The 26,781-nt window shown below is 33.4% G+C and overlaps 2 protein-coding genes across 2 annotated transcripts in view; one reads left to right on the top strand and one right to left on the bottom strand.

The window, feature by feature from the left end:
• LOC132701027 (nucleoporin p54) overlaps window positions 1-26,781 on the top strand; it is a 33,285-nt gene that overhangs the window by 2,049 nt on the left and 4,455 nt on the right. The window contains exons 2-8 of the mRNA XM_060668657.1: window positions 14,033-14,296; window positions 14,356-14,499; window positions 18,310-18,636; window positions 18,695-18,989; window positions 19,046-19,344; window positions 21,696-21,952; window positions 22,005-22,124. Coding sequence (XP_060524640.1) covers window positions 14,033-14,296; window positions 14,356-14,499; window positions 18,310-18,636; window positions 18,695-18,989; window positions 19,046-19,344; window positions 21,696-21,952; window positions 22,005-22,124 — 1,706 coding nt within the window. The remainder of the gene's footprint in view (window positions 1-14,032; window positions 14,297-14,355; window positions 14,500-18,309; window positions 18,637-18,694; window positions 18,990-19,045; window positions 19,345-21,695; window positions 21,953-22,004; window positions 22,125-26,781) is intronic.
• On the bottom strand, window positions 3,226-26,127 carry LOC132701028 (uncharacterized). Its single transcript, XM_060668658.1, has 2 exons — window positions 25,964-26,127; window positions 3,226-4,039 (listed from the first exon to the last, which is right to left on the bottom strand). Exons 1-2 carry the CDS (start codon window positions 26,030-26,032, stop codon window positions 3,401-3,403), a joined length of 708 nt encoding a protein of 235 aa, XP_060524641.1. The 5' UTR covers window positions 26,033-26,127; the 3' UTR covers window positions 3,226-3,400.

Here is a 26,781-nt window from a genome sequence, read left to right as displayed (position 1 = left end):
TGGCCAATATCAAATGTCTGATCAGTAGAGTTTTCCAATCAGCCCTGGAATTCCCTAGCCAAAATTAACTCACAAGCGAGATAATCGCAAAAATAGAGTTAATATATTGCTACTAAGTGAGGTTTTTTCAATAGGGTCCCAAAAATTTTTAAAATTCGCAAAATTTGGGAAAAAGCAGTATTTTGTCTTTAAAGACGTGATTTTGTGGGGTTAAAAAAAGAGAAAAAATGGCCAAAAATCGCAAAATTTGGGCTTATATAGGATTATCTAATAGGATGATGAAAATCTATACAAAAAAAACCGTTAAAAAATTGAAAATTTGAAGGTAAATTCTATAGTAATGGGCGTGGTCTCACATAGATAATTCCATCAAAATTAGCTTATCAGGCACCACATTTCCATTAGTTTTACATTTAATGGTATTTTACATTACATTGAATGGTATACCTAGTTTTTACAGACTCATAAGTTTGAACAAAATAAAAAGAGCCAATCTGAAAATTTGCCCAAAGGGAAAATTCCTTTGAAAGATTTTTAGAAGATAATTTTTATAATTTGATGTAGAAATTTTATGCAGTTATACAGTTATGTGCGGGCAGATTATGCAAAAAAGTGTCAAATAATGGTTAAGTTTAAATTATGACGACATATTATATTAATTAAAATGTGTATATTTATTGATCCTTATGATCAGATTAATAGAAAATTTCTTAAAAAAAGAAAAACAGGAAACATAAAAACAATTGAGGGTATAACATATAACCTTATTAGATGATATGATATATGTGCACTATTTCATCAACTCCATGTTCGTAAACGGTACTCAGATGACATACTTTCAATATGATTCACTGACGTTTCATAATTTTCAAGGTAGGTGCCGCTCGAGTCATATAAATTGAAATTCTAAAATTCATTAAATTTTAAACACAAAAGTCATTGAACCGGAATTCAGTGTTTACTTATACTTAAAACATTAACCAAAAAATTGTCATTTTTTTAGTTTGACCATTCGAGGTAAAGTCTATTCATAGATATAAGAAAGTGACTAACTGATACGAATTAAGAAAAGACCCGGGCAAGCTGTAAGAATGAAATATGGTCGAACAGGTCCGTACTTTGCTTAGAATTTAATTATTTCGGGTTTTGTTAGGAAAGATACTAAACAATATTATTTATTTATGTATGTATGTATGTATTTATGTTCAAATCTAAAATAAAATTAGAAATTATTTTTATTACCTACTTAAATTACTTCAAATTATTCATATAATATATCAGTATCACTATCGCTATCATCGCCTGTTCTAATTATTATTTCTTCTATATTATTTGCAATATGGATATACGATTGTTCTGCTTTTTCTATATGTGGAGGGATGTTAAAAACTTCGGTTTCTATAAGTTTGAGGACATTAGAGTTAACAATATTGAAAAATATTGTTACGACGAATATCAGATTTCAGTTGGTGCCAAACATGTTCAATGGGATTAAATAGGCAGTGGTAAGGTGGAAGCCAATGGGATTAAATAGGCAGTGGTAAGGTGGAAGCCTTAAAACTGTATGCCCTAGATTTTTTGCATAATTATCACAGACGTATTCCTTTTGTAGGTTCAAGCTTTGTAGAACCTCAGTTAATTGCTTTTTGGTATAATCTTCGTGAAAATAAATGTCGTTATTATATATGTCGTTTTGGATTGTTGCTTTTGTGTCACATGAGGAAGGGGTTTTACTGAACTGTCTACTGTGATAACTTGCATTGTCCATTACAATGACGCTATTAGGAGGAACGTTTGGAACTAATTTGTTTTTAAATCAACTTTCATATAAATCAGAGGTGGTGTCTTCATGGTAATCCAGAGAAGAATGTTTAATATTTTTCGCAGACAGAGAAAGTCTATTTCGAATCCCACCATCTTTAGAGCCAGCATGCAAAATAGTTATTCTTTTACCTCTTTTTGATGGCGCGTTTGTTTTACACTTATCAGCTGAGTCAACCCATCCCTTTTCCGGGGTATCATAAGTGTCCAAGTAAATAATTGGCCTTTGTTGTTCTCTGTAAATCCTAATTTTTTCTAGATATTCCAGTCGCCATTTCTGAATTCTAAAAGATTCCATTAAAACTTGCCTTTTGTTATTTTTTTAAATCTAAAGCTGCCACATTTAACACCGGTGTTATTTTTTTCAAGCCTCCTAATTAAGATATCTAATGTAGGCACGCTTTGTTCCTCGTATAACTGGTAAATTTTACGCCGTATTATATCTTGATCACTTTCATCTACACTCGAGAAAATGTCAGCATAGCTTCTTTTATTCATCGCTGAAATGGGATTATTCACAATTTTCCATACAGTTGATGTTGGAATTTTCGTCAATGTGGCCGTTTCTTCTAAAGATGCTTGCTTGCTGGCACCACGTTCAATGAGGGTCAAATAAACATTGTTTATAACTTCCTTAATCTCAATAGAATAGTGTTTTCTACATTTGGGCGGGAGCATCTCCTGAGATACACTAGACTCGCACATATTTTGCATAATTCGCACACGATTCAACACACGTTGTATTACACACGAAATAAGAATGATTACTAATAAACTTAAATTAAGTAGTATACCAAACCAAAGAATATGAAACACAGGTAGGTATAAAATTATTTTCTATTACGGATCACAATTTTACCTCAATTTAAATTCCGAAACTTTAGGGAATAATCTGGTTCACTTTCTTATATCTATGAACAGACTATAATAGTTTAAATTTATTGCGACGACAAAAATTAAGAATTTATACATAAATTTTAGAAATGTACTGACATTTAGCTGAGATATATTGTAGGTTCTCTCTGAATGACAAATTGTATTATATAAAAAATATGATAAAATACGTTTATGATCATCTAATTAATATAAAAAATTTATTATTAGATTATTAATTAATAACCAGTGAGAAAAAACAATAGAAATAGGTAGAGGACATATATAAAACATGTTTAGAATTTCATACAATCTCAAAATGTAATAGTATACAGGGTGTTCCATTTAATATATAAGTTAATAGCAACTTCGGGTTAAATCGCACGTGACAGGAAGTTGAAAATATTAAAAATATATATACTTGGCACTTACCTTAAGCAAAAAAAATTGAAACGCGTTTCTAAATTACAAGTCATTAAACTTTTAATGAACAATTTATGAAAAATTTCATAAATTTTAAATAGGACCACAAAAATTTAAATATGTATTTATTTATTTCTCGTTATGTTACAAAATATTCCCATTTAATGTAATAATTTCACCTTATTTATTATTCCAATATTTGTAAAATATTCCCCACCCAAAGCAAACCAAAAATTTTCCCGTTACCCATGTTGCACTTAATATCAGTATCTTATCAGTATTCTTAAGGTAAAATATTTTTCTGGTTTTGGTGGTGTTCTGCATTGTTTAAATTTTTTCCAAATTGAGACACGTTGTAGTCGCCGCTGTTGCGATGTATCGCGTTTCCGTTGCGCTTTTTCTTCCACACAATTCCCCCGACCATCAAACCAACTAGTATCATTACTATAAGGATGGAAACGATATGGATAGAGGAAAAGCCACCGTTAGGTTTTCCAGCTGCTTCTTTTTTTAACAGTTCTTGGGTAGTGGCGTTGATTTTTTGGGCGATATTATTCAACGGCGTTGCGTTGCTTTCTGTATCAGTGGCATTCACTTCTTGGAAGAAATTGATTGTCTCGCCAGCCGAATCTTGTATAATCTCCACAAGCAAGTTACCGTGTGATTTATTCACTGGAACCTCGAACGTGGCTACGTACGGATTATCCCCGTCGTATTCATCCAATGCCGTCGAATCAGCCTGTTGATCTTTTATGCTGTCTATAAGTTGGGCCACTACATTCTGGATATTAGTTTGATTATCTTCAATGTCGTCGTCGTCCTCATAGGGCACCTGAAAATCTCTTATATTAAATGGTTCACCGTCGTCGACTCTTATGCCCGGTTTGGTAATGTTGGCCGTTGTTTGGTTTATCCCTGGTACCTAAAAAATATTTATTTCTCATTGTACATTTCTATCCAACATACTGGTGATAAGTATCAAATAATAACAAATTATTTTATCGTAAAAAAAATGTACCGGGCGGCCCGTTTAAGAGGGGCCTATACCTTATCTCTAAACCTACGGGGGTTACAAAAAAAATTAAACACAAAAGTTGTTTCTAATAAAATGACCTTTATTTTTTTATTTTGTATATACAGGTGGTGGTAAAACAAAGTTACATTTAAAAAAAAAAATAGAACACTCTACATTTTATTGCACTTTTGAAATAGTCCATTCAAAGACAAATTCAACGATATGTATGAGTACGGGTTTGTGATGCACCGTTTCGAACTTATTAGCGATCGTATTCAGAATTCGGGTTATGATTAAACCATCAATGTTGGTTGCTTATTAACTTTTTGAACATTATTTTTACGAAAATGATGCTTTTCTATATATATATATATATATATATATATATATATATATATATATATATATATATATATATATATATATATATATATATATTATTGGATTTTCGAATAGCCACTTTAATAGTAATTTCAATTATATAACATAGTTTTGGCTTAATAGGCAGACAAAATTAAAAACTGGTTATAAGATTTAAATTATTAAGATATGAAACGGAATTAGCTCCTTATCAAATTGTTCACAACCGTTTTAGAGCATTGTTAAGAAGTCATCTATCTAAACTAACCAAAACTATTAATTCATATTACTTACAAGAAAAATTAATTAAATTAGTTTTTCAATATGCCCGCCGTTTTGAAAAATACCCCTTAAAAAAAGTCCATCGGGGTCAAATCTGGACTCCTCGCAGGCCAGCAGATGGTTCATTTTTGTCCAATCCGCTCTGAAATTTCGATGGTAAGGAGCGCCACCTTGCTGCGAAATTAAATTTGGATGCTCTCTTTGGGGAATGTTATTATTTATAAGTGGACGAATTTCGTTCCTTAATAAATTTAAATATCGTACGGATGTTAAATTTTGTGCGTAAAATATCGGCCCTAAAATTCTAGATCTACAGATTGCGCACCATATTTTCGCGGATCTTCTCCTTCTCCTCCTTGTTTACTTCAAAAACATATTTTTTATTTTCTGAGCTTCAATAATGCTTAGTTTTTCTATTAAATAACACCGCAGACGTTGTAAATATTCATCGGTCCAGTTTTGTTGCTTATTAACTTTTTTCCATCTCTTATTTTTATGAAAATAATGTTTTTCTTTAGGCCATGATCAAAATTGAAACATTTTCTTAAAATACGCGATGTTGCCACGTTTTGCAGAATGATACTTAATTTTCGAATAGCCACTTTAATAGCAATTTCAATTATATGACTTGATTGGCAATTATTTTCGAATAATACATACATTCTTTTACATTCATAATTTAAGAATCTTGTAAATAAGGTCCTTAAATGGAAAAAACAAAATTATATTTTTAATAATATATAGAAACCTGCCTATTGAAAGACACAAACACAAGATTGGTGAGATTATTAATTTGGACCTTTTTGAAGTATTCATCACAGTAGCTTTGAAAACACTAGTAGTTCTCTGTTGTGGTAATATTACTGATTTTTTGACAGCTATCAGTGTATTATAATATTTTAAGAGTATTTTTTCTGACTTCCACTATTTTCTATTTATTTATTAAGTTGCATTTTTGTCGAGTCTAATTTAATTAATTATTAATTAAATTAATTAATTAATTAAATTATTAATTAATTAAATTATTAATTAATTAATTTAATCTAATTTGTATATTGTATGCGAAGGAGGAAAAAGTTGACTTATTAGAATGTTACATCGGCGATAACAAAAGTTGCTTGCTCTCAAACAATATAGAGTCAAATTTCTCCATAGGCGATTGCCAGGAAAAAAATATTTGCTAAAGTATATCAGCAGTTTCGAGCAAATGGTAGTGTTGTAGTGGAAAAAAAGTAATAGCCGAACGTGTTTCGATGAAAATATGCAGCTAGATATTCTTCTGCATTTTGAATATACTCCAGAGACCTCCACCCGCCTTGCCGCTTCAGATGTTCAAACATGTTATTTAAATTCACACCAGTTCAAAAACTCCAAGAAGCAGATTTTAACTTAAGAATTTTGCAATATAATGATGGATAGGCATTTTTTGGATAACATATTTCAAAATATAAATTGGACCGATGAATATTTACAAAATCTGCGTTGTTATTTAATAGAGGAAATACGCATTGATGGAGTTCAGAAAATAAAAAATGTGTTGTTTGAAAAACTAATTAATTTTAAATTACTTGTAAGTAATATGCATTAGTAGTTAGTACTAATCTTAGAAATTAGTAAGCTTAATATTCTGTTTTTAATATGACTTCTTAACAATGCATCACAGAGCCATACTCTTATATATCATTGAATTTGTCTTTAAAAGGACGATTCAAAAATGCAATAAAATGTAGGGCGTTCTATTTAAAAAAAATGTGACTTTGTTTTACTTCCATGTATGTAAAAGATTATCGATTAGGAAAATAAAAAATAAAAAGGTCATTTTAATAGAAACATCTTTTGTATTTAAAATTTTTTTGTAACCCCCGTAGGTTTCCAGATAAGGTATAAACGGGCCACCCTGTACACCCGACTATATGAGACCATCCGTCGGGCGTTTATTATAGTTATAGAGCAAGAGTAAGCTTTCTTCGATCTAGATTAATTTTGAGTTTATTAGTGTTTCTTATTATTGGGTTTATACTATGTATATCTGGAACACATTCATTTAAAAATCAGGTATTGGATTTCAAGAAATAGTAAATGTCGATATCAAATTCTTTTTTTAAATGGAACATCATTGCGTAATGATGTAGCCTGAGAAAAAGGTTAAAAAACAAATTTAATTTTGAAAGAAACAGGGGAGTACTTAGTAAATCATATACATATACTCTAGGAAAAGAAAGCGTGTATCGGAAACCGTTTATAAAACCTAAAAAATTCTTGAAAGAAAAGACGCCCAAGATTTCCCTCCATAAACTTTTATTCTTTATAATTTTCATATTCAAAAAAACTGAAAAATGGGATATAACTAAAAGACACAGCTAAAACTTTTGTATTTAAGGTTTTCACCTGTTGTACAGGGTATTCAAGATATTAAGTGTTATATTCAGCTATCGACTTTACATTTGGCAGAAGGGTAGAAGTCCACACCCGCATTTTATCTGTTGAAAAAGGACTTACTCAAATCTCGCAAAGTATCTTTTAAAAATTTTTTGAAAAATTTTTTTGGCATATTTTGACTTGCAGAAAAAAATTATTTTCTCGAAAGCTATTAACCCGATCGGCAAAATTTGTGAACCAGTAAATGCGAGAGATCCGAGACCATAACCTTTATTTCAGGCATTTTTTCCATTATATGGTTTTTCAATTATAGACAAAAATGTAAAAGACCATGAAAATCGTTCTTTTCGCTATTAAATTATTAGCCTTAAATCAAAATTCGTGAAAAATATAGTATAGAGAGCTACAATTTTTTGTTTTAAGGTTTTAATATGATATGTAAGAAATGCGTTATGTATTCTAAGTTTCCAGATATTGACTTCAAATTTAGCAGAGAAGTAAAAGTCCTTATCCACATTTAAACAGTAGAAATTGGGTGCAATCAATTTTTTTTTTTGGTTATTTTGGCTTCCAGAAAAACATGTTTTTTTCCATAACCATTCACCCGATCGGCAAAATTCTTTAACCATCAGACGCGAAAGATCCAGTGCATTTATGTTTGTGCGTTTTTTTCGATTATGTACAGGGTTTTTAAATTATATGGCTTATTTTTGTATTTCTGCTTTTCATCTAGGACACACGCTGCTCGAGATATTTGAAAAAATCCATATGAAAATCACTATACCTCGGGTTCAGTGAAGACGCGATGCCGTCATTGATTATCAAGGCGCACTGCATAGTTTCAGAAAAAACTTATTTTCTAGAAAACCATTTACTTTATTGGTAAAATTCTTGGACCACAAAAAAAATATCCAAAATTTTTTCAATTATGTACAGGGTGTGTCGATTATGGGCAAAAAATCTAAGTCTCCGAAAATTGCCGTTTTCGTGGGTAAATTATTAGCCGTAAATGAAAAACTATAAAACATAACATAATTTGGTTTAAGCAGTATCGTAAATTGTGTCGAGAGAGTGTCTCAGGTTTCGTCTAATACACAGAGTGCGCGCGATCAATTGTTATTTATCATGGTTTGCCGTAACTTTAAAGTTTCGAGAGACTTAAAAGACATTTTATACATCGATTTTGCGAAAGTTCCATAGTGGTCCGCAGGAGCACGATAGAAAAACAATGCGTTCCTTTTTTAACAAGAAACCGCAAAGCGGCTTCTTTTTGAAATACATAGCTGTTTCGCGCCACGTGCTACGAACTTGCCTCGACTAGCGACGCTTTTTCGAAAGCAATGTTGTTTAGTTTATGCAATTTTAACTATTCTGGAGTCAGCCATGCAATTGACGTGGTCGTCCCATTCTACTTTTCGTTTTAATATCCAGTCGTTTATGTAATTTTCCGTAATACTTTCATTTCCGTTGCCTCCATCATCTGCTTAGTTTTGGTTAGGCTGGATAAATGATTGTAATAATATTTGCAGGTCGTTTTCTTTTTCTGCCAATACAGTGTCGTCGACATAGAATTTTAATCTCGCGGTCCCTTTCTGTACTCCCCTTATTATCTCATCTATGATAATTTTTAAGAGAAGCGGACTTGGAGAGCCCTTTGTCTGATACATTTTGGTTGATCTCGGCTGGGATCTGGGTGGCCGAGTATATATTTTCGATAGTTTTGATAAGGTTGTGTGGGATCTACCAATCATAAAGGAGATTTTTATTTTACAAAACTTCTGGATTCCTCCTGCGTCGGTTCTTGCTGAGTCGAAATTGTTGACGTTTCGCCAATCATCCGGTTGGCTGGCTTCTTTGTTTTGTAAAAAGTATTACAGTAGGCTGTGGAAGTTTCTTTGAAAAATTGAGATGTTATATATCTTTGAGCTGCGAATGCTTTTTTCGAGGTCTATGAAACGTATACGAGGTGTGTTCAAAAACTAAGGTAACTTTTAAGTTTTGTCAAAATCTTTCCAAACCGCGTTCCTTCGATGGATTCCTTGAGTTTTGGGAACAGGAAAAAGTCGCTTATCCGATGAATATGCTGGCTGAGGCATGATTGTGGTTTTGTTTTTGGCCAATAAGTTAGACACAAGCAACTATGAGTGAGCAGGTGCATTATGTTGATGTAAAATCCATAAATTGTTTTCCCACAATTCTGGACGTTTTCTTCGTATTGCTCCTCGCAAACGCCGCATAACTTCAAGGTAATACGCTTTATTGACCGTACAACCCTGTGGTAAGAACTCTTGACGTACTACGGCACGATAATTAAAGAAAACAATAAGCAAAAAATTGACATTTGATCGAACTTGATGCGCTTTTTTCGATCTTGGCGATTCTGGATTTTGGCTTCAACATTATAACAAAATACCCATGATTCGTCACCAGTTATGATCTTTTTGGTCATATCAGGATCACCAGTGACGTCGTTTAACAGCTCTTGAGCGACGCTCCTTCGACGGTCCTTTTGCTCAGAATTAAGCAGTTTCAGAACAAATTTTGCTCCTACACATTTCATGGCCAAAACTTCCGAAAACAACAGCGCCAGTGGCACTTAAAAACATTTTTTTTTGCTGAAAGTAGATTCACCATATACCGTTGTCAACATTTCAAGTGTTTTATGCAAATTCTTTGTTTCATTTTTTTGACAGCAGAAAATTGCCGTGGACACAAAACACGTCTAACTCTTCTGTCTCACAAATTAAGTAAAAGTGTAAACCGGCTGAAACTGTGAAACATATGTTAATGACATGTGTAACAACATAAAACATACGTTTCCCGCAAATTCACAAAAGTCAAAATTCGATAGATTTTCGATTTATTTGCCTTATGACAAAAACCGCATCGGTGCATGACCTGTCCTTTTTTAAACATAATCTTAGTATTTTTTTAGTGGTCATTAGTATGGGATTTTTATGATGCAGAAGAATCTTTCGAATCAGAAATGTTAGTTGTGATGTAAAGCTTGCTCCACATTTGAGTTCTTTCGTTTTGTGAGGGATAGTTCTACATCGCTGTCCTTTATTTCTGTAATCCCGTTGGTTGTTATTTCTGGTGTGTTCGCTTCATTTAAACCATTTTCTGCCCCATGTAGATCTGTAAGATATTCTATCCAAGTTTCTTTAGTAATTTGATTTATTCACTTCTTTTCGTTGGTTTCTGATTGGTCGGCACATTTGTTTTTGGAGCCCGTAACTTCTCAGTACCTTTCCTTCATTTGTCTAACCAGCCGCGATTTTTCGTTGCTAGTTATCTTATTATGTTGTTCTTAGTGCCGTATATTTTAGGTAATTTAACTTATTTTCTTTTCATTTTCCTTAACTTCTAGCCAAAACCATGGGGTTATTTGGTGTATTTTTGGGGTTATGACTATTTCTGGTACCTAGAACTTTTTTAGCAGCACTCATGATATTATTTTTTTAATTCTTCCCAGCTAGTGTTAATATTTTCCCCTTCAGTTATTGGATGTCTTCTTAGTCTTTCCCCAAGCCTTTTTGCTGAAGTGGTCTTATTGTTGGGTTCTCCAGCTACTCAATAGTGATTTTTTCTGTTTTCTGCATTGGATTTTTGCCTTTTTATGGTGTAATTTTAATTATTTTATGTTCTAGTAGTGTATCATGGTCGCTACCTAAATTAGGCGAGTTTAGTGTTCTGACGTCGAGGATATGTTCATCGATTTTCATGATTATCATGAATTTTAAATCATCTAAATTTTGTTTTTTTTCCTTATTCATTTTTGATTTACTTATCACGAGAGGAAAAATACAAATCTGTTTATTTGGCATATCAGGCTGATTTGGATTTGGAAAAGAAACTCCTAGAGTCATTTTGAGGAAAATGTAAATATCGAGCTCCAGTAAGATCTTGATTGAAGAAATAAGCTATTCAAAATTCAGGCCCAAACATTTATTTTTCTCTCGTCATCTTTCATCAGCTATTATTTGTATTACAATTTTGTTTATTTACCGTACTATTAAAAAAAACGCGATTTTATCACTAAACAATAATTGACGGTGAAAAAAATGGATTTAAGCTACTTGACAACCTCTAATAAAATGTTTAATCTTTAGTTTTTGGAACATCTGGTCGTAGACGAGCCATGTTTTTCGAAATTTTCTCTTAATTTTACTCACTTGAATCTCTTGATCTGGATCTTGAAGTGGGCCTTCGTCGATATTTTGCGTTAAACAAATTTTTACCTTTTTCTTGATCGTTCTGGTGCCGCTATATTCATTTTCTTTAGTGACAGAAATGTAATTATAAATATTTAAGAACTTTGCTGGTACTAACTGCTTACCTGTTTTTTTTAATGGTGTTCCATTTAAAAAAAGAAACTTGTTATTAATATCTACTTTTTAAGCCTCCTATTTTCTGCAAAACATTGTTTTTGTTTATAAAAACAGTTGTCACAAATTCGCTTCAATACAGTGTGTTAAAATTAAGAAAATTAGTTTTTGCTCAATAAAACTTTTATCGATTTTGTTAAAACTTAAGCAGATTTGGTTCTCGTAGTGCATGTGCAAGTTAATTCTGATAGAGCCAAATTATTATTTACAAATTCCTTATCTATTTTTGTTTTCAAGGCTGTTTTGACATTTTCATTAAAATCCTAAATGTGACTGTTTTAAAAGTTATTTTTAGTGTTTTTATATAAAACCCTTTTTAGTTGTCTTGGGTTGTTGTCTCTTATCTCAGTAAACAATTTCTCCAAATATTATGATAAGAATATTATAGCGATGAATGTTAGACATCAGGCTTTATTTTTATATATCAGAGTAGTAATATATATTTCAGTTTTAAATGCGTTCTAAAAGGTTCAGTTTAATTCTCGTTAATTCACCAGAAAAAACGCTAGAACTTTCCTTTCATCGGATAAAGTTTTGATAATAAAGAAGGTTTTGTTGCTTCTTTTTGATTGTTTTTTGAACTATGATCTATTAACCAACTATATAATTATTTTTTGTATTTTCCGAATTGTCGATCACTTTAATTGTATTTGGATTCCATTTTAAATATGCACACTATTTATGGGACAGTCCCTATAATATGCAAATATAACATAGATTGTTCATCTTGCTTCATCAGACTTCATACCTCATAAATGTCTATTTAATCAATGCAAGACAGCTGTCACTAACGATCGCGATTATATTACTTGGAATTAAGAGAGACAGAACCAATTATACTTGGCATTAATTGAACTTATCAAAATAAATAAGAACTAAAAGTTCAAGATTTTCACGAAATTATATATTTTTGCATGGCAAATGTCACACATTTGATAAAGACACGGTGTTGTCGAAACAATTGTCATGTAATAGTATATTAGGCAACAAGTGTGGTAAACGGCATTTGACTCACGAGTTTATTTGACACTAGCGGAGCGAGTTTTTAATAAACGAAGGGGTTTACCGAACGTGTTGTCGTTTTTCTACGACCCTTAGTTTTTGGGTCCATTTTCGCAAAACAACACTAACACATTCACTGACATGACCGTCAGAATTGACAAACGTCAAAATTTAAAGCGTGGGAAATATCTCCGAAAACATCCGATTACTCCCAAATCTGTGCAGTAAAATCCCGAAAATGTCCGAAGTGGCTCGGATTCATGGGAAACGAAACTGACGTGGTAAAGTGACCCTTCCCGCACGCTAGATTGCTGAGTAATTAGGTATTTTACAGACGGGAGTAGAAAAAAATATATAATTTTGTGAAAATCTGAACTTTTAGTTCTTATTTATTTTAATTAAAATTTTTTGTTTAATAAAAATTTTAATTTATTTTAATTAAATTAATTTAACTAGTATGTCCATATTCAGATATGTATTCATGTATTTTTTATGTAATAATAGATCAGGGTGTTCCTTATGATATGCGAATATTTAAGTAGGTGAATGAACATGAAAAAATTTATAATAATTTATTAAATATATTGTCCGAAAATGAAAACAAAACAAAAAACATAAAAAAAAGGTATCATATCGCATAAAATATAATTTGCCAAGAATAAATGTACAAGTAAACCACATTTAGTTTGTATTTACGATGTAACATATTCTTCATCAGAACCAAAATTGGAACATTAATAACATTTGGTGCTACTGTTGTATCAAGTGTATTTATTCTCTTTTCCCAGTATTCTGTATGTGATATACAACTGATCCAATTTTTTTTGTTAACTGTCTGGAGAGTTGCCTACCAAACGGATACTACTGCAGTATCATCGTGCCTTGCCTCACTTACAATATTTTTATTAAAAAATATTTTGCACCAATTCTATGGCATTAAACATACAATGGTAAGGCGGCAATTTTAAAGCTTCACGACCCATTTCAGCAATTATTTTATCTGTGGCATACGCAAGTTTATTTTGTAATTTTTGTCAAAATTCACATTTTAGACCATTTTCTGGTAAATAAAAATTCTACCCTGTTTTGTAGTGGAAAGTACTGTAATTATCTGGTAATTTTTGCTGTCTGTGTTGAGTGTACGACACTCTTCCGTAATAGACAAAGGTAGAACATTGGCAGGTAAATGGTTGGGTTTTGCCGTTCTTCGCAAATCCTACCAATTATATTTACAAATCTTCTGGATTTCTCCTGCGTGGGTTGTTGTTGAATCGAACTTGCCCCTACTTTAGCTCCGCCCTGTCTAACAATATATGAGCAGGTACAGAGCAGAATGCGAGCCAGTTTCAGTTAAGCTGTGAATCAAGTTCGATTCATCAACAATCGAATGCAGAAGATTTGTAAATAGTAATATGTAAATACTTTTGAAAAGTAACTGGACCACCATTTCTTAATTTGTTTTTGCTAAAATCACTTCCTTCTGTGATAGCAACGGGTTTCGCCACCCCGTTTGGTTCTACCGCGCCGACATCATCAGCTGGTTTTAGTTTCGGTACAAATTCGTTTGGACAGACACAACCAGCTCCGGCATTTGGGTCTACATTCGGAGCTACAAATACTTCCGGGGCTTTTGGTGCCACATCGTTTGGAGCGCCCGTATCCGGGACGTCAACTTTCGGAAGCACATTCGGAACTCCTGCGTCGACGAGCTCAGTGTTTGGAACAGGATTTGGTGCTCAACCACAGGGTTCAGGTAAAATTAAAACCCCGAAGAGATTCAAATGAGTCGATTAAATATTTGTGGTATTATAGGACTTTTTGGGGCAGCTGCGTCAAAACCGGGTGTGTTTGGGGCCCCCGCGACTTCCACTCCCAGTATCTTTGGTACTGGCACCACAGTCACACCCAATTTATTTGGTGCGCCGCAGTCTACCCAGGCAACTCCAAGCCTCTTTGGTAAGAAAGTATAAACTCGGGACCTTAGATAAGAAAATACTTTTTCTATTACTGATTGCTGTTCATTGCATAAAAAAGGTTCCTGTAGAAATTGATATAGATTTATCCATATAGCTACTAGAGATATAGAGGCCCTCCCTATGTCGATAATAAGTTTTAACACGGCATTTTTTTATAGAATGTTTTATAGTAGTGTTTTCTTATCAATTTTTACCATAGTTGGGCCCCTATATTATAGGTTGGTTCAGCTTGTTCAGTCCTTGTACTCAGAATATACATACCGGGTGACACAAGAAAGTGGGAACACTCTATAACTTTTAAACGGCTTCAGATAGCGATTTGAAATTTGGAAGGGTTAATATATGCTGAACGTGCATTTTTTTGACAATATGTGGTTGCACTTCCCGTTTGATCGGAAACGACATTATAAGGAGTGTTGTGAATGGACTTCACTCATAAGGGTCTACATCCCAATGCAGGATTTTAAGAAAAAGCATACGTAAAAGTATAAAACTCTTGAATTTGCCCATTTGTTCTATGATGTTTATTGCTTGTTGTTATGGTATTTGCTAGGCGGTTTCGGTTTCGTTTAAAAATTAAATTGATTTATTGATATAGGGAATTTTTTAAATATTTATGTTGGATACTAGGAATAAAAGACTTTAAAGAAGCCCCTATATATATATATATATATATATATATATATATATATATATATATATATATATATATATATATATATATATATATATATATATATATATATATTTATTTTAAACAGTTTATTATTAAACAAAGCAAAACGCGCAAAATTAAACATTTCTAACCCTAAGCAGCATCTACAAATTTATTTTATGAATTCGAATCACATTTTGTTTCCCTTAACGCCATCATGTTCTTCTTGTGTTCTAATAAAGATCTAATTCTAAGATCATGATCGACAATTTCTCAGAAAAGGTTCATGCTGATTTAAGTTTCTCATTAAAAAATATTAAGACTCTTATACTTCGCCTTGCCTCACTCGTACGAGATTGCCGTGTGGGGTATGCTAGAAAGATAAGTTTAAATATCCAAAAAACTATTCAGAAAGCTTTTGTCAGAGCAATTAAGTTCAAATCCAGGCCTTTTCACATTCATGTACTCTTTGGTTCGATTAATATACTAAAAATTTCAAAGATATAGAGTGTGTCCTTGTTTGTAAGCATTTTAGAGATTTGGTTAATTCATGCATGAAAAACTTAATGTTCACACAAAATTCAAATTATATTCAGGAACGCACCAAGAGTTCGCACTGAATCATTGCTAAAAAAAATAAATTTAATATTAAACTATTAGATAGCAATAGCTTAGTTATATATGGGCCCATGAAGGGCGTATTTCAAAATTATTTTCAAATTTATAGGATGGCTCAAAAAGGTACATATCAAAGTTATATTTTTTATATCTTTAGTTACTATAGTCCAAATAAAAGTAGCTGCTCATAATTATAATTACTGCTTGGCTGGAAAGTTAATTACCACATTAAAGTTTTACTTCGATATTGTACAGAGTGGTGAAAAAAAATTGCCTAAAAATTGCGCACACATTTTATTAAGTAACTTCTCAAAGCTAAACGGGATATCCCTGATAGTCGGGACTTGTTGTTAGGTCTGGAGACATCCCTAGCGAATTCTGTGAACCTCCTCATCCTATGAACATTGCCTGTCTAACTTGTTTCTAACATGTCTATCAAAGTGTGGAGGTGCACCATCTAGCTGTTTCCACATCTGCTGACGAATATTAGGAGGTATAGTTTTCAACAGTATAGGCAAATTATTGTCCTTTAAAAATGTGGTGTGCTGCCGATCAGTGATTCTAAAAATATTATAATTGTTGTCACTGTAGTAAGGAAAGTTCTCGCTATCAATTAATCGATTGTTATGAAAAGTTGTCTCATTGGAAAAAAAATCGTCATTTTTTAAACTTCTGTTGATGGAGTTGAATATCATACGGGTAAAATTTGTTTTTTTGTTTTAATTAATCTTTGGAAGCTCTGTCTGTTTATTCCAGTTGCTTCATATATTTTTTGGTGACTTGTGTGACCTGAGTTTCTAAACTCAAATGTTCGTTTTCCTCATTTTCTTTAATCGGTTTTTGTTGTTCTGACTTATTATAAAACAAACTGTCTGTTCTGCGAAAGAGCTGCAACAATTTTTCCAATAAAAGCTTATTATTAAGGGGTCTGTTGATACGAATAAACACTTTTCTTTTCACTTGTGTGTTGTATTATGGTTTCGATGAATACTTAAAATTGGTTGTAGCCAATGGAAAGTTACATATGTCATCTCTACAAAGCTTTTTATTTCTACTCATTGTGTACCACCATTTTATACTCACTGTCCCTTAGAACCTATAACTTCCTTATTGGTAACATAAATCTTAAAAAAATGTTCCTACATGGCTACTAATACATCACCCATTACCAAAATCTTATCAATTCGTTCTACGTGAGGGAAGTTCTGCTTTTAAATAATTAAACTGTAACAATCTTTTTTTCATCTGATCTTTGATTAATAAGTAGGGTTACTGTAAAGTTATTATGTGTTTTAAAGTATTATTTAAAGTTATTTAGGCCAAAATCTATTATTACATTTAAGAAGTTATTTAATAAAATGTACCCCAAATGCTGGGACAACTGTTTTCACCACTCTGTATAATATTGAAGTAAAACTTTTATGTAATATTTAACTTTAACTTTTCAGTTCAGGAGTAAATTGATTTATGAGCAGCTAGTCACATGTTACAGGGTGTAAACAATTTATAAATTGTGTTTTTTTTTTTAATTTCCCAAATTTTCCCTGAAACGGTCGGTATTATTGGTATTGGTATAAAAGGGGGGCGCCACCACGGGCTCCCAAGCACTTAGGCCACCAGAAACGGTCGGTATAGAAGAATTAGTAACTTTGCTTTACCAGCACATATACCAATAAACAGAGGAGTTAGGCAGGAAGATGCAATGTCCTCGAAACTTTTCAGTATGGCATTGGATAACATATTCAAAAATCTAAATTGGGACGGATAAGGAATCAATATTTGCAGACTTGCATGGGTAGCATTTGGAAAGCTAGGTTTTATCCTAAAGGACAAAAAATACCTTAAAACCAGAGTTTTTAATCAATGTGTACTCACATATGGGGCAAAAGTGTGAATATTTACAAAAGATAATGTCAACAAAATAAACCAAAAAGTGCGAAGAAAAGATTTATGCCAGTCATAAAATTAAAGGATTAATAAAGATACCATGAAGATCATGGGAAAATAAAAGAAAAAGAAGGGTCCGAGCTGGATAAAAATAGCAAGGGATCGCGAAGAATGGAGATAGATAGGGGAAGCCTATATTTAATATTGGACGGAAGAGATGTTTATTTGGTCTATAGTAACTAAAAATATAAAAAAAACATGTAGGGCGTTCCATAAGAAAAAATATAACTTGGATATGTAGCCCACCAGCCCATTAAAAAAAAAATGTCCTTTAGGGCCCCACACTGTGCTACAAGTTTGTCCCCAACTCTTTTTATTTCTCGTACACAAGTCAAGGCGAATATATACACCACATTGTAAATGTAAATTCTTCTACTAGTTATGTATCCCTATGTCTGCACACAAGTGTGCAGAGCTTTGTAGACATATGGATCACTAGGTACAATAAAAGTAAGATTTGCAGTATTTTGGGTAGTCCAACAAACCTAATAATGCAATGAAAATCTCAAATTCGCGAAATTGTTGTAGTTAGGTCATCATCATAATACAATATATATAATAATTGCTCAGGGAATACTTTGACAACAACTCCGTCGTTATTCGGGAGTGGTACAAGTACCACTCCCTCGATGTTTGGAAGTTCATTTGGACAGCCTTCAGCCACAACAACTCCCTCATTGTTTGGCACGTCAACGAATGTCGCTCCATTCGGGAGTGGTGGTTTGTTTGGCACAACAACTAGTGCGCCATCTTTGTTTGGCTCCTCCGCCTTTGGAACCACTACAACCTCAACAACAGCCGGTGGTTTTGGTTCTTTTGGTACTGGAGCAAGTAGTTTTGGCGGTTTTACTTCTTCCACAGGTCAAACTAGTATTTTCGGGCCAAAGCCTCTAACGGGTTTGTTGTTTCGAAGGCAATCGAAGAAATTTGAAATAATTTTCGGTCTATATTTTAGGGCTGCAATCGCAGCAGCAGGGGGTGGTTGATAAAAATCAGTTGGTTGTAGCATCCGTTTACGCCATAAATGTCTTCAACGATGAACGTGATGATGTTTTGAAAAAGTGGAATATGTTACAAGCCTGTTGGGGAAGTGGTAAAGGTTACTACAATTCGACCCAGCCTCCTGTCGAATATGTGCCGCAAAATCCATTTTATAGATTTAAAGCAATCGGATACAATGCAATTCCCGAACAGGACAACTCCGAAGGCATTGTCAGACTGGTTTTCAATAAGAAAATTACGGAATTGCGGTAATCGATTTTGATCGATATTTGTTCGATGTAGCCACGTTTTTTTTTTTTTTCAGAAGTCAGCAAGACTCATTAAAAACCGGTCTATTAGGCGTTCTTGGAAATAGACCGAATTTATCAGTTGAAATCATCCTGATTAAGGCCGTATCGAGTGATCAGACGGAAGTGAAAATTTCGGTCTCGGAAAAAGGCGTTACCGGCAATTGTAGGAGAATTCCCGCGACCGACTTGGCGGCGTTTTTGATTCAACCTTCCCAGAAACAACAGCTGACAAATGTCGGCGTAACGTCGATTTCTCCCTACGTAACCCCCACAAAGGCAGAGTTGGAGGAGTATTTGAAACAAACTCCCCCAGGTAAGATGCGATTATGCACATATTGGTGTTCATTTTTCAATTAAACTTCCACAAATACTATATAGAAATCTTATTGTTGTCATTTCGCAAATCATCCTCTTCGCTTCTTGAGACATCACACCGGTTTGTATTTATCATATCAATCATGGTTTGGTGGCGCTGAAAATTCAGGATAACGGCATTTCTTTGCTCATTTTTATAAAATTACGATTTCTTAAAGTTTCTTTCGAAGATCTTTATGCCAAATATTGCTCAAAGGGTCTCTGGGGATGCCCAATTGGCGTGGTTAAAATTCCCCAAGTCTTCACTAAATAAATAACAGCTTCATTTTTGACATTTTGTCATTTGACAGTCTATTTACTTTCTAGTCTTAAATTTTCCCTCCCTATATGTTGTTTAGGGGGCGGAGCTAAATGAAAGACATAAACATTGGTTTGAATTTAATTTTGCTTTGGAAGAAAGATTGTGATTACAATGCAAGAATTTTAGTTTGGTTGAATAACATGTGATGCCCACTTTCATAATTGTGTTGCTGCTGATCAGTTTATTTGTTGTAATATTTAGGCCCTTTCATGTTCCTTTAGCATAGTGGTTATTTTTCGTCCTGTCCTTCCAAAACTCTGCGTATCTCAAATGGAAGATGTTGATAGATGTTTGGACAAGGCGGTTTTAAATGTTAGTAAGGACCACAGTGGTAAGTGTGGGGTTGCTATTGGACTCATTTCTTTCGAGAGGTTTCTGGTGGAGGTGTATTTTCGAATGAAATGCTTAATATCTCTAATGTAGAAATTATTGCGAAAAGAGCAGGTGTTAGATGTCTTAATTTTGGGTTCACTGATTTGGGTTAAAATATTTTAAGGCTCTGTAAACTAGAGAGTGCCACTGAATTATGCAAACATGCAAAATATTTATTCTGGACTGAGATTATATCATTGGCTAAAGGTTCTATCTGGCAAATCTTTTACTATTATATCCTTCAATGATCATAAAATTTAGCTAATGATTAGAACGATGTGATGATAACAGATGTCTTTTGTGCGGCGTTATTTATTAAAACTAAATGCGAAAAAATAAAATTTTGAACCATATTAAAGTTTTGTTAATTGAAAGCCTTGGTGCAACAGTGTGATAAGCCACATTTGCTAAAATTTTGAGGAAAGTATTTCAACCGTGTAGTCTGAATCTGTAGAATGCATGCATTATTAAAATCACTCTCATTGTGTAAATTATTTTCGGAATCACTGTTTTAAACACATTTCGTTTTACGTTCCTAAAACGACTTTCTTCTCGCTTCCATAATGGATTGTAGCTTGTCGCGTTTCTTGTCCGAAACGTCAACAAGTGCGGGAGCAACAATATGAAACATGGTGGCATCTTTTGGAAAAATACCAAAGGTCCTATGTAGAATAATATCTTAGAAAAAAAAGGAATTTTTAATGTAAATAATTCATTTTTCAAGTGTCATACTATTGAAATTAAATTAAAATAAAAAAAAAATTGATGTGACAATGCTCTAAGGCATCTTGTTCATGGATTTATAAGTGGAAACTGAATGACCCAATGTTAATGTTTTGTTTATTATGTAATTACGCTTTATTTGGTCATTGTTTTATAAGGCAATTCGGCCAGTTTACAACCAGGTTTTAAACCTTTTAGGCACTCAATGCTCCCTCCCGGTAGAAATTGAACCCACAACTTCCGGCAAGTTGAGTTGGCAGGTCTAACACTTCGTCAACAGAGTTATCCTCTAGCTATATTCTTGTAAATAGAAAATTAGACCTAACATTGGGTCATTGGGTTAATAGGAAACCTACGCGCACAGCCTCATACCTTAATTATCACATCAGCATCCAGCCCAAGAATCATCTATTTTCTTTACAGAGCCGTAAAACTCTCAACCCGAGTCATTGAACCTAGAATTAAAACACCTAATATCTGTTCTTTCAAATAATTTTCACATTAGGGATGTTAAATTTTCCCTTACAAAACACACTTCACCACAACCTCCCAAAGAAAGTAAATCCCAAAGCAAGCCACCGTGATTCTTCCTTACACCCAAAATATTACTGACCCTATAACAAAAGTTCTGAATAAATATAATGTTACAACCAGATTTACCATTTGTCCAAAAATCTCTCAACATCTTCGATTCATCAAAGGCAACATTCCATTTGAGGCATCAGGAGTTTACAACATTCCATGTATATGCAGCAAGGAATATAATGGAGAGACTCGGATGAACTAGATCAACTAGGATAAAAAAACATAAAAGAGTCTTCTTAAGTCTACGACAACTCATTGGCGTAGGAGGAGGCTAGGAGATTTGTAAATAGCACATGCGGTTGTTTTAGGAATTGATCAGCAAATGTGGCAGGCGGCCATTCAGGACAATCCGAACCCGAGAAAGTACATTCCGGTACCGATAAATGGATTTTCCGATCTTCGAGCTCGAATGTTACATCAAGAATACCAGACCGGACTTCACCAGGCATTTCTAGACAAGGTTAACAGGGAAATTACTGAACTCAAAACGAAACACGCAGCTTCAGTCGCCCACATTGCAGAGTTAAAACAGAAATATTTGGATCTGCAGCACAGGATACTGAGAGTGAGTGCCGCTTATTGACATTTTTTTCGTTTTAATTAGTTTGTTGGTCTAGGTTTTAGTCAAACAAGAGAGTATTAGGAAAGTGGGTATTGCCATTCAACCGGCGGAAGAATTGTTAAGAGGCAGGTTAGAAGTAATGCATGCCCAGTTAAATTTGCCAAAACAATTTAAGGTAAGCTGCTTATAATAATAATAATAATATTTACAAAAATTGCACAATAAAATCGCCAAAATGTATAAATAATTGAAAAAAAAAACAGGACGATTGGCAATATGCGTACCATTAAAATTCAAAATTGAAAAGAGTAAGAGTATTTGTGCTGTTAGTATAGGATCACTTCTAATATGCGCCCCTTTCAAAAAAAGTTGGGTTGTGTCAAGGAATACTGTTCCTGGTAACAGTCGTCATAGAAAGTCAGATTTGTTGTTAAAGAGACTAGAATTTTTCTTCAGGAACATACAGAGAATATAGACAAGGAATAGGATGCCTAGAGTATTACAATACGGTTTGCAGGAAGTGCTGGGATGCAGCTCGAGAATGCACCTAATAAATCTTTTCTGGGTTTTAAAAACGTTGATTGCATGTTTGAAAGAACAGCATCCCATGTGAAATCTGGACACAAAATTAAATACTTTTTATACTGTCTGTGAAAAGCGACTGTCTAAGCCTGCGAAAAAAGCACAAAAACTGTTTTAGACGTGACCTTCAAGAAAACAATGAGAGCTGTTTTGTGTGTGTTCAACCTCAGAGTTTTGCTTACACCACTCTTCCATACATTCCACGACAATCGTACAGACAGGAAATATTTTGAGAATAAAAAAAATTATTTTTACTAAACTTCTGGATTCCTGCTGCGTCGGTTTTTGCTGAGTCGAAATTGCTGACGTTTCGCCAACCATCCTGTTGGCTCCTTCAGAGCTTGACTGAAACTGGCTCGTATTTTACTCTGTATCTGCTAATGAGGGGCATAAACACCGTCTCAGATGACTGAATCCTAAATTGGTGACAGGCAGAGACCTGAGTCGCGGTTAATATTGTTAGGTTGTTTATAGATTTCTATAGACTTTCGGATTTTTCGTCTATAGAAGAACTGATTGCATGCAAGAATTTTAGTTTTATCGAATAAAATGTTATGTCCGGTTTCATGAGTGTGTTCGGCATCAGCTGATGAGTTTATTTGTCTCAGTCTTAAGGCTCTTTCGTGTTTTTTGAGCCTAGTTGATATTTTTCGTCCGGTCTCTCCAATGTATTCTTTGCCGCATATTCATGGAATGCTGTAAACTCGTGGCATCTCAAATGGAATTTTGTCTTTGACGGACCGAAGATGTTGAGAGATTTTTGGACAAGTGGTAAATCTGGTTTTGACGTTATATTTCATTAGAACTTTTGATATGTGGTCAGTGATGTTTTGAATGTAAGGAAGGACGACAGTGGCAAGTGACAAGACAGTGACAAGGAGGAATCCAGAAGTTTTTAAAAAGTATTACAGTAGCCTGTGAAAGTTTCTTTGAAAAATTAATAAAAAAAATTACTAATATAGGAACATACAGTACGGATTGGTAGCTTACAGACAGAGGAACAGAGTAGGCTTCACGCCTCTATTTATTCTCTAATAAAAAGTCCCAAAACTAGTTAATCAGATCGAGATAGAGTGCGAGTAATTTCAGAATGGGACAGCATATAGCAATTGCTATTGTTCGGTTGCGATCGGCCTGTGCGGTTTCCTAGGCAATTACTGAGTGTCTTCGCTTTCCAGTAGTAGGATGTTTCTATTTTGTGTTCTTGTTTATGCGTGTTTATGCTATAGGGCTATGTTGGTTGATTTTTAAATATTTTGCAATTTATTATTCTTATACCTCTACGCAATTTTTACAAATATGGCTCCAAAAAAACTGGAAAGTGCTTCATTAAATATGAATTCTGCATCGCCACTGGCCCCAGCTGCAAGCGATCGAGTTAATTGGGGTTCGGGGACGCCTTCAATCGGTCACGTAATATAATAATATAATTTTGAAATTACGTTCACTCTAACAATTGGCCTTTAATCAGATGATTTTTATGAGGCTCAATGTTATGTTTAACCAAATAGACATTATGTCCATGAATATCAGAATTTGTGTTTGTGGATGAAAACTGGTGGGTTCAGTAAGACCGACCGACCATCATCCATAGATTGTACCTTTTAAAGATCCCCCTACATTTAGTTTTTGGAAAGTACGTTACCTTCTAGTCTTATACTTAGGAAATGGTGTTGGTGTAATTTGGTGGGCCTCACAATCAAAAATGAAAGGATAAGGCTGCCAATTTTTTGTGAAGGTGTCACAAATAAAAATGGATTGATTCAATGACTTTCCAATGAGGGCACACTGATTTGCTATGAGTTTATGGAAATATGACAGTAGTTCAATTAAAGTTATTTTATAAATGAATTTGTGGTTGTGCTAGGCATTAAATGCACACTGATAATACACGAAGGTTTGACCTATATAGCTATTAGATAACATATTAAAAATTGATGCCCCGCAAGGCGGCATTTTTATTTTCGTAGAAAAGGTAACGATTTTCCGCGCATGCCTCTACATTTCATCCACTAACCTGTACTGTGCACCAGTTTGTTTTTAAAAAACGATTGCCACACACACTTTTTTTTTCCAAAACATGGTAACAAGATCTAGAAATATTGGAGAAAACACACACATGATCTGTTAGGGGCCAAGTTGTTTGTTGAATGCTTCGAAGTCATTGGTTGAAAACCAGATTTTAACTCTCGCTCATATACACCTTCTCAAAAATGTTTTTCATTGTTGCTTAACAAGTTCCTGTATTATCGGCATAGGCAGAGCCTCCTTTATATCTCTAGTAGCTATATGGTTTGACCAATAAAGTATATTAGGAAAACGGGCATCTTTTTTTAAAAATCTTACAACAAACCCAATAACATTATTCATAGACATACAGGGTGTTCCATTAAAAAAAAACCTCAAAGCCCTGGTCCAAGCAGTTTTCATCTCTCGATAAGTTAGTGCAAAATGGGTTATGAAACCCGCAACACGCTAGCTTTATTAATAAGAAAGATACGCCTTAAAACCATCAAAAACGGAATACACTGTACAGGGTGACCGAAATGAGGTTCCCTACCCCCTTAACTTAGAAACTACAAAGATTTAAAACGCTAAATAGAAAACTTGTATCCAGATATTTTAATTTTTCTTATATACAGGGTGTTACGTTCACGTGCGGTAAATAGCAGTTTTCTTATTTCACATAGAACAAACCCTGTATATTATTGCATTTTTTGATTCTCCTAGAAATTGTAGATATATTTCATTTCCTATGTATATAGTATCTAGCCGTTTTCTATAAATCTTGAAATTTATGTCAAGCTTCATGTTTGCAGGGGTAAAATAATTAACAACTTTTCGTATAAGGGAGCCTTGATTATTTGCTTTTTATGCTAATTAAGTTTTTTAAAATGAAGGTAAAAATTAAATTATAATAAAACGTAAAAATCTATTTTTTCAAATGGAAACCCGCCCTTATTAAAAATTAAGGGCAACACGGAAACTCCACTATACAAAACACCATCTGTTTCCCTGTCAGTTTGACACAAGTTTTCTGTTCCTTGATTTTTGGATTATTGTTTGTAGTTTTTGAGTTAAGTTAATGGCGCAGTTCATATTTGCATTATTAAACAACTTTGGAAGCTACAGGATGATTTCAAGGTCAATGCGTTTTTGAGGGTACTTAAACATAAAAACGGGTTTTGATTGATATTTTGATGTAAATTTTATTGGAATGAGGATAACAGATGTGTGAGTTATGAGGTTCTTTTCAATTTTCGATTTTTTCGAGTTAACAATAGGTACTTAGTAACAATTATAGCAATAGAATATATATTTTATTTCGCAAAAACATTGTAGTTGACGATAAATGGATGGCAACAGTCATTTATTTATTTATTAACCAAATGTGTACCACTTATTAGTCCGAGAAAAGTGTATCGACCTTACCCTATTGGACGTAATATCATGGCCGAACGCTTTTGAAGCGAAATCTTGTAGTTTTTCGAAAATTCCCATATTCAGTCTATCGCACTTTGAATGGTAGCAGACCCAATCCACCTACTATACTTAATTAAAATTTCTATTTTTGTTAGAAAAAACTGCCATAGATAAATTTTCCTACTTAGCCTTTAATAAGTTTCAAAAGTAATATGGCATAGTGGTTATTTATGTGATAACTTTTGATAACAGTTGCATGCACATGCACATTAAAATTTTACCTTGAAACTTTTACTATTTATTGTAACAGAAAAAACGGTCCGAGAAACTGCCTTTACAGTGTGTTTGAAGTAGAAGTTCTATTAATTTCGTATTAAAAGTTGTTCAATATTTTTAATAATGGACACTTTGTGCACTGGTTTTATTTAACTTAATGTTATCCACGAGTCTCCTGTTAGAATTCGTTCCCCTAAATAGTCCCTAAATTTAACAGATGCTTTCTACGATCACTACATCCTCTTTTTTAAATTTTGGTATATCTTATTACCTAAACTGTTTGTACTATAATAAATTAAGAATTAACACAAGTAAAACAAAATATACTAGCATATATTATATTTATACCTTTTAAATTTTGTGGTTTTTCCTTATACACTTTTGATTTTAAATATTTTCGGGTGGAAATGGAAATATTTTTTTTGATGTGTATAATGTTCTCTCATCTATGTATTTGTACTCCAATACCTGCAATGTTTTACCTTTTTCACCGTATCATTTAAACAAAACGTGGCTTTATTACTAAACAGTATCCGAAGATGAGGAAATTG

This window comes from Cylas formicarius, unplaced genomic scaffold (genome assembly GCF_029955315.1).
Source record: "Cylas formicarius isolate icCylForm1 unplaced genomic scaffold, icCylForm1.1 PGA_scaffold_4__25_contigs__length_36172078, whole genome shotgun sequence".
In the NCBI taxonomy this organism is placed as follows: domain Eukaryota; kingdom Metazoa; phylum Arthropoda; class Insecta; order Coleoptera; family Brentidae; genus Cylas; species Cylas formicarius.
The sequence above is the reverse complement of the archived record's forward strand: the minus strand, read 5'-3'. Positions and strand labels throughout refer to the sequence as shown.